General features: G+C 42.4%; 1 protein-coding gene across 3 annotated transcripts in view; it reads right to left on the reverse strand.

The window, feature by feature from the left end:
- Positions 1-12994, reverse strand: part of IL27RA (interleukin 27 receptor subunit alpha) — a 28017-nt gene that overhangs the window by 11835 nt on the left and 3188 nt on the right. For 2 of the 3 annotated variants that reach the window (XR_015795605.1, XM_007435543.4), the window contains exons 3-7: positions 8461-8599; positions 7436-7602; positions 6501-6655; positions 5937-6090; positions 5397-5476 (exon numbers count right to left, since the gene is read on the reverse strand). Coding sequence is in view for 2 of the 3 variants with exons in the window: in XM_007435543.4 (XP_007435605.1) it covers positions 5397-5476; positions 5937-6090; positions 6501-6655; positions 7436-7602; positions 8461-8599 (695 nt within the window). In the remaining variant the exon portion in view is untranslated. The remainder of the gene's footprint in view (positions 1-5396; positions 5477-5936; positions 6091-6500; positions 6656-7435; positions 7603-8460; positions 8600-12994) is intronic. The other variant, XM_025171371.2, reaches the window with a different exon arrangement.

Consider the following 12994-nt stretch of genomic DNA (forward strand, 5'->3'; position numbering starts at 1 on the left):
ACCAGACACCACTACAGGTCTGCTCGCAACAGCCAAACCATCCCAGTGAAAACTGCTTTTTTTAGTCAACAGAAGAACCCATGCCTTTGACAAGAGGCATAACAGTGCAAAAATTAAAAGATATAAAAATAACTGTCTGCACTCCTTTTGGCAAGAAAATGACTATTAAGAAAATGTGCACAAGCTGAATTTCTTCCCAGTTTCTTCCAAAAGGTAAGGCGCTGGCAAGTGAAAGAAGTTTTACCCAGAGCAGCTGAAGAGACATCCTGAGGTGCTTTAATGTTTCTCATGCCAAGGACCAAGCAAGCAAGTAAAAAAACAAAAAACAAAAAAAAAGATTGGCCTTTTCTGCACCCTTCACCTCCGTCCCCCCACCCCACATCTGGCTGCTTGCACCTCTCTCAGCTGAGGAGCTACTCTTGGACTCCAGGGAGGACTGGCTGCCCCACAGAGGCTGAGGATGCAGACAAGCAGAAGTAGCTGCCCAGGCAGCAGCTATAAAAGAGACCTGGTTTTTGCTAGTGCTACCCAGAGCTTTTTAACAAAGTCCATGGGGGTTTCTTGGCAAGGATACTGGAGTGGGTTGCCTCTTTGGAGAAGACCCTGATGCTGGGAAAGATTGAAGGCAAAAGGAGAAGGGGATGGCAGAGGATGAGGTGGTTAGATAGCATCACTGAAGCAATGAGCATGAAACTGAGCAAACTCAGGGAGGCAGTGAAGGACAGAAAGGCCTGGCGCAATATGGTTCATGGGGTCACGAAGAGTCGGACACGACTTAACGACTGAACAACAACAACAACAACCCAGAGCTGCTTTGGGGGAAGGAAATGAGGGAAGAAATCTATGCACATCAGGGCAATTCGCAGGTCAGTCCAGAAAGTGTTCTAGTTGATAAACATCTTGATTAGCTGCCTACTTATGTGAATTTCCTAGTCTTTTGTAACTTACTGTTACTCAAGGGGAAAAAAACCGCTGGGGATGAGAGTCAGTGCATGCCCTTTGAGGTTTTTTTATTCGCTGTCCAATGGAAGACGACCAAAGTTGATGACAGCTGCTCACTGGTATGCTGACCTTTGAGTTGCTCATAATGAAAAAAAAAACATTTTCAAAATAGGACCAAGTTGACCAGTTTTATACTGCAGGGACTTTGAAAGCAGGCAGAAGCCTGAGAATCAAATAGGCATTCAGCTCCAGATGGAATACTAAGCCTTATAACGTGGAACTTAACTTACATGTTCCAGAGCAAGATTGTGGTACTGTTATTTCCTGCATTTATATTTTACAAAATGTTCAAGGCAACTCAGAATTATTAGTACTAACTTCTGGTTTGTATTACTCAAATGAAATCTGATATCCTAGGCATGCATATTTAGGGCTAAACGAGATACAAATTTCTGGAAAGTGTATTTTGAATACCATGACGTCTAAGTTTGTCACTGCATCATCATTCTGTGTGTTTTATTAGACTGAATCCTAAGGACATTTATCTTGCTTTTATTTGATAACTGATGACAATTAATAGATGCTTCACCAGCATCTGAAGTACCTCTTTTCGTCTATTAAAGTCTAAATGACTGCTATCAAATTTGTATCAAAAATATATTCTACCTATGTAGACCAAAGACAGATTACAAAGGGATCAGGTTAGGAAATGACAGGAATGTTCTTGTCCTGCAAAAACAGAGCTCCCTTCATGCAAATATTAATTACCATTTTTGAGCTCTGTAGTGGTTGAGAATTCCTAGTGGTTGAGAAAGGGCTTTGGTGCCATTTGTTCCTTCTGCATCTCACTAGCCAATGCTAGTTAATTTACAGAACAAAAGAAAAAAGGCAGAAGTATGTGTTGGTATGCTTGATCTGCATGCTTCATACAGACTGCAAAATAATTTTTCTTGGTAGAGATATCTAAGTTTTCTAAAGAAGAAAATCCATACTGACCATGCTCAAAGTTTGTTGTAAGGTCCTATCTTAATCCAATATACTCTTTCAATTACAAGACATCAGGACCAAAAAAAGCTCATATGGGAGAAGCTGTCCTGGTAATAGTAGGGCTTTCCTGCTACTTCCTCTATGAGCCAAGAAGGGAGATTTCTCATTGAGGTTGGAGGCTAAAATCAAGGCAACTCAGAGAGCAATTAATCAGCTGGCAGAACTACAGAAGGCTGTGGAGATTAAGGATAAGACTCAGCTAGTGAAAAAAATACAAGGACCTGACTCCATCTGATGCCCTAGAGACTGCTAAACAAAGGCTCACAGCACTGGCTACCAGGCTAAGGAGATACACTAGAGAAGCAGAGGCCAAGAAGATAAATGCCCTGTTCTCCAAAGAACCATCCAAGGTGTACTCCCAACTGCAGTGCAACAGCACAGTAACAGCAGAGCCACCAACAGCAGAAACTGAACAGTACTGGAAGAACATGTGGGAGAAAGAGAAGACACATAACACCAGTGCAAAGTGGCTGCAGGACCTGAGAGCAGACCACAGCAATCTCCCAGAACAGGAACCAGTTACCATCACAGTAGCAGACATCCAACAGCAGGTCAAGAACATGAAGAGCTGGACAGCACCTGGCCTGGACGTGATCCACACCTACAGGCTAAAGAAACTAAAAGTAGTGCATGAACGCTTAGCAGCACAGATGAACCAACTGCTAGCAGCAGGCTCCCACCCAGACTGGCTAACACAAGGAAGGACAGTGCTGATCATGAAAGACCCCCACAAGGGAACAGCACTGTCCAACTACCTGCCAATAACCTGCCTCCCCACAACATGGAAAGTCCTATCAGGCATCATAGCCACCAAGCTACAAGACCATATGGGCCAGTAAATGAGCATAGCTCAGAAGGGCATTGGGAACAACACCAGAGCCTCAAAACACAATGCTCATAGACAGAGCAGTAGCCCAAGACTAAAAGTCTAGACAGACCAATCTGAGCACAGCCTGGATTGACTACAGGAAAGCCTATGACTCAATACCACACACATGGATCTGTGAATCCCTCGCATTGTATAAAGTCAACAAGATACTAAGGACCTTCCTCAAGAACTCAATGGAACTGTGGAAGACAACACTGGAATTCAATTCTAGACTGTTCGCACAAGTGGCCATTAAGTGCGGCATATACCAAAGTGATGCACTGTCCCTGCTGCTGTTCTGCATAGGCTTGAACCCCTCAGCCAGATAATCACAAGGACTGGATATGGATACAAGTTCAAGAGTGGAACTACCATCAGCCACCTCCTCTAACATGGATGACATCAAGCTGTATTCTAAGAGTGAACAAGACATCGACTCACTGATCCACCTGACATGGATCTACAGTGAGGACACTGGGATGTCATTTGGACTGAAGAAGTATGGTAGTAAAGAGAGGGAAGATAGTTAAGACTGATGAGGTGGAACTACCAGTGGGCCACATAGCAGACATACAGACTAGCTACAAATACCTTGGTATCCCACAGTCACATGGGAACCATGAAGAGGAGGCAAGGAAGACAACAACATCCAAGTACCACCAAAGGATAAGACAGGTCTTGAAGAGACAGCTCAATGGGAAGAACAAGATCCACGCCATCAACTCGTATGCCCTGCCAGTCATAAGATACCCTGTATAGAGAGCTGGCCAAAGGAGGACATGGAGGCTGCTGATGTGAAGATCTGGAAGCTCCTCACAATGTATGGAGATTTCCACCCCAAGTCCAACACCCAGAAACTGTACACCACCCGGAAAGAGGGCAGGCGGGGTCTTGTGAGTGTCAAAGCCGTTGTCCTGGATGAAACTCAGAGCATCCAGGAGTATATCAGTAAGATGGCACCCAAAGATGAGCTGCTGAGAAAATGCCTGAGGCAACAGCAGACATGGGAGGAAGTTCAAGCAGAGGAAGTGCCATGGCAAGAATCACTGAATTTTCCTTCTGCAAAGAGGTCTGTAGCTGATAAATCAAATACAGTGGTACCTCTAGTTACGAACACCCCTACTTACGAATTTTTCGAGATATGACCAGCTCCGGCCCCAAAAATTTACCTCGACTTGCGAACTCGCCTCGACTTACGAACCGGATCCGCGGCCATTTTCCGCCCGTTCCATGTGTTCCGCAGCCATTTTCCGCCCGTTCCACGTGGTCCGCGGCCATTTTTCCGCCCGTTCCACGTGGTCCGCGGCCATTTTTCCGCCCGTTCCACGTGGTCCGCAGCCGTTTTTCCGCCCTGCTGTGTGGTCCATGGCCATTTTCCACCCCTGACACGTGGTCCACGGCCATTTTTCCGCCCCTGACACGTGGTCCGTGGCCATTTTTCCGCCCCGCCACGTGGTCCGCGGCTGTTTTTCCGCCCCGACGCGTGGTCCGCAGACGCCGGAACGGATTAACGGTAATTACATTGAACCTTATGGGAAAATTTGCCTCGTGTTGCGACCAATTCGAGTTGCAACCAGAGTCACGGAACGGATTAAATTCGTAACTCGAGGTTCCACTGTACATCTGGAACATTTCACCTCTGACTGTAGCTAGAGACTAGCATGTAGGCCCAAGAATACCCCTTACTATAACTGGCATCTTCACAGAGGAGTCAACTTGGCCATCTACAATTAATTTCCTAAAGACAGGGTAGTTCAATCCTTAGTATCTCCCATGAAAGAAGGGGGGCAGGGGAGGGAAGTGCTAGGCAATCTTTTGATAGCTTAGAGTAACAATATTTGGGAAAGTGTGCTGAGGGCTGTTAAGTAGATGGAGGCACACTTTACACATGAGTGAGAGGAGGTTTTGGAAGGAATTGAGGAAGTTCTTTCTCTCCCTCCCTCCCTCCCTCCCCCCCCCACACTTTCTGTTCCATCTTAAAATGATAGGAATCTGTTATTCCTCAGGAAAGAGGAGTGCAGAAACTATTATTCCTGAAGGGTCACACATGCCCCTGGGTCCACAGATTGCCTATCCAGTTATAATCAATTTCTGGTTTTAGCTCCCCAGCAAGCTTTCCAATGTTGAGTTCAAGGATATCTGATGACAACCTGACAAACCTTTTTTTGGCCAAGATTTCTGAGAAATGTTTGTTTAACAATGGATTACTGAATATACCTTAATAGCTGGCTTTATGCAACATTCTAAACCAAACCAGCCAAACCACATTACAATTTAGCATAATGATTAAAGCCAGTCAAAATGAGAAAAGTTGTTGGTTTATCTCTGTTCCTTAGCAAGTATGGTTTTAGTCCAGTCACTGATGTAATTCTCTTAGAGATTTTGTTTCTTTAAATTATTGTATTTTCATCCCTCTGGATCATTCATAGTTTGTCTCAAAATTCTTCTACCCAAATTCTGATCTGGCCCTAAAGAAACTGACCTGCCCTTTAACCCACAGAGAGGAATGCTGTATGATAAGAAACAGGATCCAGCTCACCTTCCATAGCAAGAAGCAACTTCGATTCTGATGGTCAGAATTACACTCTTTTTGCCACACATCAACTTGACCCAAAGGAGCTAAGGGAATCAGAAAGGAGCCAAGTGGTTAGTGAAAACAAACAGGGCAGCCAGACACTTACAGATCCTCCCCCAAAAGAATACAGGTAAGAAACAACTGAAAAAGGAACACTGTGCATAATCTGTAAGGATACAAATAAAAAAAAAAAAGTCCTTAAAAGATTAAAAAAAAAATTCCGATTTTTAAGGACCCAGATCTTACTCTCTAAGGCAATGAATAGCAACTCAGTAGACCCAACAGAAAATTGGAAATCTAAAATGGATTCCTCCCAGCCATTCAGTGAATGCTAACACACTTGATAACACTTGCCCCCAGATTTAGTTAGCTATTTGTCTCAAAATGCATTGTGTGAATGCAACAGAGTGTTTGAAAAAGTGTACACCAGCCAGATTTCTACTGTGATGCCACTGCATCCACTTGAATTGCATGGATTTCTGCTTCATCCACAACTGTACCTACCAGCCTCATGGGTGCAGAAGGTTTTGGAAGAACTCCATTCACTCCAGAAGCCTTTTTTGTTTTCTGGGATGCACCGTGCCTGCACTTCATAACAGGTGAATGGTTTCAAGTCAACTAATTCATGGTGCTCTTGGTCTAGATGGCTCTCCTGCAGCTGGGAATGGAATGTACTCATATTATTGTTGTTATATTAACATTCTATCCATCCATTTTACAAGGTCATTCAAAGTGATCCAAGTCAAAACCAAAATTAAAAAGAACCCTCCATCTAAATTTCCATCAGAATTGCAGCAAGTCTAGTATAACATAGCAAGAACAGGAGAACATACTAGGTACAGATGCATGTCATATTTAGCACTGGGACATAGAGTAACATATAACAACTAGAGCAAGGATTTGCAGCTGACCTCCTGGACACTGTCTTCAGTTGGTTAAGATGGAAATCCTAGACGAAGCCAGCTGTAGTTCAATGGAATAGGTATTCAACAGAGAGTCACAATTGATATGATGGGAAAGAAAAGCAATAGATACACAAAATGGGTCGCAAATGCAAGACAGACTCACGTAGGTCCACTCATGGTCTGTGGATGTCTTGTATCGAATAGCATAAGTGAAAGGTTGGTCACTATGCCATTCAGGCCAGTCAGGGTTCTTCCATCTCACCGTGGCTTCAAAGCAATCCAGATCCACATGGTCCAGTTCAGGAGGAGGGGGCTTCACTGAAAGATGAGGGAAGAGATTATCAGAGAGCAGAAATCATGTGCCTTATCACTCAGCTTTACTCCTGACTCCCACACCTAGCAATAAAAGCATTGACCTACACACACGTTGCACTAAGCCAAAATATGACTGGTTTATTTTTGATCAGGCACAATGTGTGAAACCATGGGCAATGGATTAATGATGTGTGTAGGGCTGTTTTGGCATACCCAACAAACCTTGGTTAGAACATCTTAGCTTAGCACAATGCACGAAAAAGACTTGGCTTGGCTCCTCCATCATGTCAGCCAAGGAGTCAATGGTTTATTGAACAGGCCACAACGGACTGGGTTTTCACATTACTCTAAGTCATAAGCAAATCAAGCATGTCATAGCTTTTCAAAATGTGTGAACTTAGTCAAGGTAACTTTAGACTAAGGTATCAGTCTTACTGCAAATCAAGATCCCCCTTATGGTGCTTGGACCTTAGTTTTGAGCTTACATAATCATAGAGAGGTTTGCTATCTGAAACGCCCCATGCAATTCCTCAGGAGGTAGAAAATTAAAAATGTTAGCCTATAGACCCAGCTGGCTGACATGAGGGGACTGGAGAGATGAGCATGAGTGTCAGAGTCAGTACACACAAGGAGTGTGACAATAGCCAAAGGGGAGCAACACTGGGCCTGCACAAATGTCAAAGGGGAGAAAGGCAAGAAAGGCAAGGTGCTTTTTGGGAGCAAAAAGTGGTTGTCCAGATCTATTCCCAAAGCATTCTGGCTCTCTGACTTAGTTTCTCTAACCTATTTCATCCAGGCTGAAGTTTAATTTCTTGGAGGTAACAGCCCCTGCTGCGCTGCGAACTTCCATCCAGACACCGTACGTGTCTCCGTGTGTCAGGTTCCTTTGTTTGATAACCAACCAGTTCTGTCCCGTCCGAGCTACCACTGAGCGTGCTTTGGCAAGATTTCTTCAGAAAAATAAGGAGACACATATACATCTCACAATAGTTTATACAAATGAAAACTAAACATTTGCTAATTCCTATCCATCCAGCCATTCTGCCCAAGCAGGAAACTTTCAAGATTTGCAAATAAAAGAAAAGGCACAGAAGCATTTTATTGTGACAATGAATACCAAATATGTTCCCAGCAGAACTATTTGTCTGATCCCTTGCAAGCCCTTTTCTAATTAGCCTTTTTGACTTCCAATCTTCACTGCCTTTTAACCTTTGCAAAACTGCAGATTTTGCCTGGTGGCAGCAATTACAGAAGTGTAATTTTGAACTTTTAACTGTTAAGGAGGAAGGAAAATCCGAAGCCAGCTGAAATGTTTAAAACAATCTTTTTTAAGCCTTCAAAGCACAATCATAATTTAGAAATTATTCCTCTTTCTCATGCACTAAACATTTACAAAAAATTTAAATTCTGTATTCAAGGCTCTCACATTCTCCAGTGGGTCTTGGCTTTAATGAAAAGACTCCTCACACTTGCTGTTTGTGATGGTAGTCCCTATGCTCATTTCTGAAAAACTGTGACAGAGCTTCCAATCCACTCAGATCAACTGACAAAGATAACTCTCTCACTATTTTCCTTAATATTCCACACCACTTCAGTATTGGTCCATCAAGGCCAAAACCTTCATTCATGAAGCTGTAAAATCCTAATAAGTTATCTCTTTCCTCTCTGCAATTCCATGCACTTCCTAAATGAAGTCATTAAGCCAATAGGTTAGACCAGCCAACACAGGGGGTCCTAACTGAAAAAGACAATGACTTATTGATTAATTTGGATGTTTATATTATAAATCAGTATATGGGTTCACTAACAGCAGCACTTTGCCCAGTTTTAGGCTCTGGTAGTGAAGGACATAGGTGGCATTAGAATTTTGAGATTCCCAGCTGCAGTTCACAATGTGGCTGAGAAATGGTTGGAAACACCGCAGGCCCATAGTGGCATCTGGATCACCTGCAAAGAGAACAGAATCACAAATCAGCATTCCAAATTAGAGCAGCTGAAGACACATTTGATGGGAAGGGATTATAGCTGCCTGGAAGTTATGAGCTTTTATATGACTTTTTTTCACTATAACAATTTTGCAAGATATGCCCAGATTGTCAGTCCCAAATTATAAAAGCAGACAGCCAAAACCAAGAGATGGTGATTACTCAGTTAGATTTGTTCTGATGGCAGGGCAATACACAGCACAGAAAGGTTATTTCTTGCTAGTTCATTAGGTCACATGCCAATAACTTGCAGCCCACATGAAATCCTCAGAGGCTACCAGATGGTCTTCTGTAGGTGCCTCAACTGAGTGAATCTCCAACCCTGCCCCTCCCATTACCACACCTTTTGTGTGTGTGTGTGTGTGTATGCCTTCAAGTCAATTTTTTGTCTCCTGGCAACTTCCTGGACTAGTCCCTGCAGTCTTCTTGACAAGGTTTTTTGGAAGTGGCTTGCCTTTGCCTGGTTCCCAGGGCTGAGAGAGAGGGACTGGCCCAAGGTCACCCAGCTGGCTTCGTGCCTAAGATGGGACTAGAACTCACAGTCTCCTGGTTTCTAGCCTGGTGCCTTCACCACTGCACCAAACTGGCTGAATTTTATCCCACTGCAGGAACACAATCTGAAGGAACAAAAGTCAAAATTGTGTGTAGTTTTATTCACGTACATGGCCTGCTTCCCACACAACTGACTGGCAATGGAAAGGGAGGTATAAAAGCAGTCTTTGGGGAGTTCAAACTGCATACCAAAATCAGAGGACAGCTATTAATCTGAACAAATGAATATCCAACAGAGAAATATGGGAACATGCTGCCTAGCACCATGGGAAAACCTTGATTCGAGTTAACTGAGATGAGCATATTGCATTGTGTGAATATGGTTACTGCCCAGGATATCAAAACCAGATAATTTCATGGATCCTCCTAACCAACCTTTCCCTAACTTTTTCTCAGAATGTGTTGGGACTGCAACTCCAAGAGTTCCCAGAGAGCGTGCTGCAATCCTAATATAGCTAGAAGGTAGGCTAGCAAAAGTCGTCCTAACCTAATAATGGCATGACTTGGGAGAAGAGATCCCAGAGGAGCATGCAATAGGTTGGAAGCAGAGTGGAGCTCAGTCTGGATATCCTGACCTGCCCCTGCTTCAATAGCTGCCCTCAAACTCATTATACCAACCAGCTGCTTAAGTCCACCTTAGCAACTGAAGGCCAGCAGAGGGATGTCTCCAGGAATCTCCTAACCCTAACCGAGACACTCCAACAGCAGCAAATAAAACAATTCAGCACCATTTATAATCAGAGCCACAAGAAAAAAAAATTCAGCATCCCTATAATGAAAAACCTGGGAGGAACAATTACCACTCCTCTTCTTCTTTGAGAATATTCAGTGGCTGAGCACAGCTGCTGTTAGAACAAGCTAGCACTTTTCGGCTGCCCCAGGAAAGAGAAATTGTGCCACAGAGCTGAGAATGCTGAAGACCTGATTGAATTAAGGCCTGCTCTCACCTGATGATAAGTTACTAGTGCTGTAGCAAGTGTGGACAGGCCTGTGCTGCATACATCTTAAGAGTCAGCCAAAGATAACGAACCTACATGGAATGAATGTTCTAAATACAACTGAATTGTATTTGAATCTGATGAGATCCTGGAATGAGCAACAGTAATTAAATGGCTAAAAATTGCTGGGAGTCCCTGTTACCTTTTATCTGTTTTGTTATATAGAAACATTCATTTTAAACTTATTTAATGTTTATACGTGTTATTTATTTCTTTGTCATCCAAGTACTAGGATTATGATTATGGCCATTCAAAATGGATCCAACAGTGTCAAGAAAAAGAACTGCAAATGGGGTTGACTGTGATTACAAAGAGCAAAAGAAACTCTTCTTCAAAATGATGACATATGCAAAATTATAAACTACCATCAGGTTAGGGAAAGTATTAATGCATAAATGTTCAAGGTTATAGGCTACATTTAATATCAGGAGGGGAATTGCTGCAGCGCAGCACACAGAAGGATGGGACCAGAATTTGCGTTCCTTCCTTTTTAAGAACAGCATTAATCCTATTTAGTGTTTGCACTACCGTAAATGTAATATAAATATGTTCTCCACCTGAAAATATTATGAAACTCTGCTACCAATTTTTAGTAGTCAGGAGGAAGAGGCCTCTGGAGGTCAAGGTTGCCCATTAATGTTCAATCCTTTTCACAGTATTATTGAGAATTAATAATATTGTGTTTATTTGAGGAACATTTAAAACAAATTCAGAGCAAACTGAAGTCTGGGGTAAATACAGTTAGAACATACAGTTTGCCAATCCCTGCCTCCTCTACCTTTTTCCAGTTATCAATGGACCAAATTTCCTTTCCCATACTTTCAACTCTCCGTAAGATTTAATTCTTTATTCTCCAGGTTATCTTTCCCACCCATTCCAAACATAAACCCCAAATATAGTTTTGCTGTCACTCAATGAGAAAGAAAGATCAGGGTTAATGTGCTGAAAATGTGTCACCTGCTTCATTTCTTCTAATCTGGAGGCCTGTTTCAGGCTCTTGACAGATTTCCTGTGTGGGTTTTAAAGAGCGGGAGGCAAGAAGATGACTGCAGCAGCCACCATCAAGTGCAGGTCTTCACACATTTGACAGTCTTTCTCCTTCCTACTTCTTGAAGTTATGCAAGCTTGTCTGACCTGCCTGCCTCTCCTTAGCAAATAGAGATCTGAAGTTATACATCCACAGATCCCTCAAGATCCCTAGTCATAAGTAATTGAATGCACATTCTAGCTGCGTTCACATATCCCACTAAGCCATAGTGTGGCTTCTTTGTAGAGTATGTGCTATGCAAGCCTAGCTGTAATTTATTAAAGCTTAGTTACTATGTTTTAACTAGCTCAAAATAGATTGCTCTTGGGGGAACAGACAGGATCTATGTTCTCTCCAATTCTACGTATAAATAATGACTGAAGAAGCAACTGAATCTTGCTTCAATAGATCTATCAGGAAAAATCCTCCTCTGCACTTGAGGACAACAGAGAATCTGAAGGGTCAATGTACACTCTATCCTTATTACTGCCTTTTTCTATCCAGCATAGCTTCCTAATATTTCACTAATGATAAGAAAAGAATGTATGTGCAGTGGTCCTATCATTTGCACTAGTGAAGTAGCATTAATATAATCAAGCATCTTCTTCTAAACCTGGATGACCAAAGCAGTATTGTTACCTGTGGCTCAGTGTTGGATTGAATGAATATAAATAACCAATGGAATCTAGAAATATCTCTCAAACCTTTTCCCCAAAGATGAGATCATCATAATGGAAACATCATCTGGATTTAGGAAGGCCTTCTTTATCACTGATCTAACAAGCAATCATTAAAAGTGGTTGGAGCCACCTCCTTGATTGTATATATGCAGAAAGCCATTTTCTGGTTTTGATTTAGTGTTGTACAAACTCTACTTTTGTCTGTAAATCAGAGTTTACGGATTGGTGTATTGTGCAAACCCAGTCAATTATAATTTATTCAGAACCAGTGCTAACAGGTTATGACTTAACATTTGAACCCAGTCAATCTCTTGGATTCAATTCTATTAAGCTTGAAACACTTTCAATTAAATGAAAATGTTACAAGCCAAGATAAAGACCACAACAGTTAATATGCAGCTTTTAGAAAGACATAGGAGGTGTTCATAGCCTAGGCTTGATCATGCAAAATACACCCTTTTTCTTCCTTGCAGTCCCAATCACCCAACCGTTCTTAATCACCTTCCTTCCTATAGAAGGCACAACCCTTTCTCTTTTTAGGTCACTTTAACCCTATTTGGTATCTTCCAGAAGTTTTAAGTTACAACTTTCATCAGCCTCTGACAGCACGGCTGATTGTCAGGGGTGAGGAGGGTTGGGTTAGGAAGCATGGAGGCCCTTCTTGGATATGTTTTGTTTTTGTATCAAGCAACTAGATCCCATCTTGTCTTGTTTTGAATCACTTTTTTATTCCGTATTATATTGTGAGCTGCCTAGGTCTATTTGGCGTCGGGTGGCACCTACACTGAATGAAATAACAAAACAGCTAGAATTCCTGTTCACAAACTCCCCTAATGCTGCTTTCCAAATAACCCTTGTCCATCCTCATATAATTTGCTTCCTTTAGAGCAGCGTTGTCCAAACTTGGCCACTTTAAGATGCGTGGACTTCAACTCCCAGAATTCCCCAGCCAGCATGGGAGTTGAAGTCCACTCATCTTAAAGTGGCCAAGTTTGGACAACACTGCTTTAGAGCAACAGAGACATAGTTGTGTGTCTAAACAAGTCTATAATCCTACCACAGTTCAATCAGTTGGTATCAAATCCTTCACTGCCACACAC

Source organism: Python bivittatus, unplaced genomic scaffold, assembly GCF_059951505.1.
Source record: "Python bivittatus isolate LINGU-HERP-01145 unplaced genomic scaffold, Pbiv_v1 ctg000220_np1212, whole genome shotgun sequence".
Taxonomy (NCBI): domain Eukaryota; kingdom Metazoa; phylum Chordata; class Lepidosauria; order Squamata; family Pythonidae; genus Python; species Python bivittatus.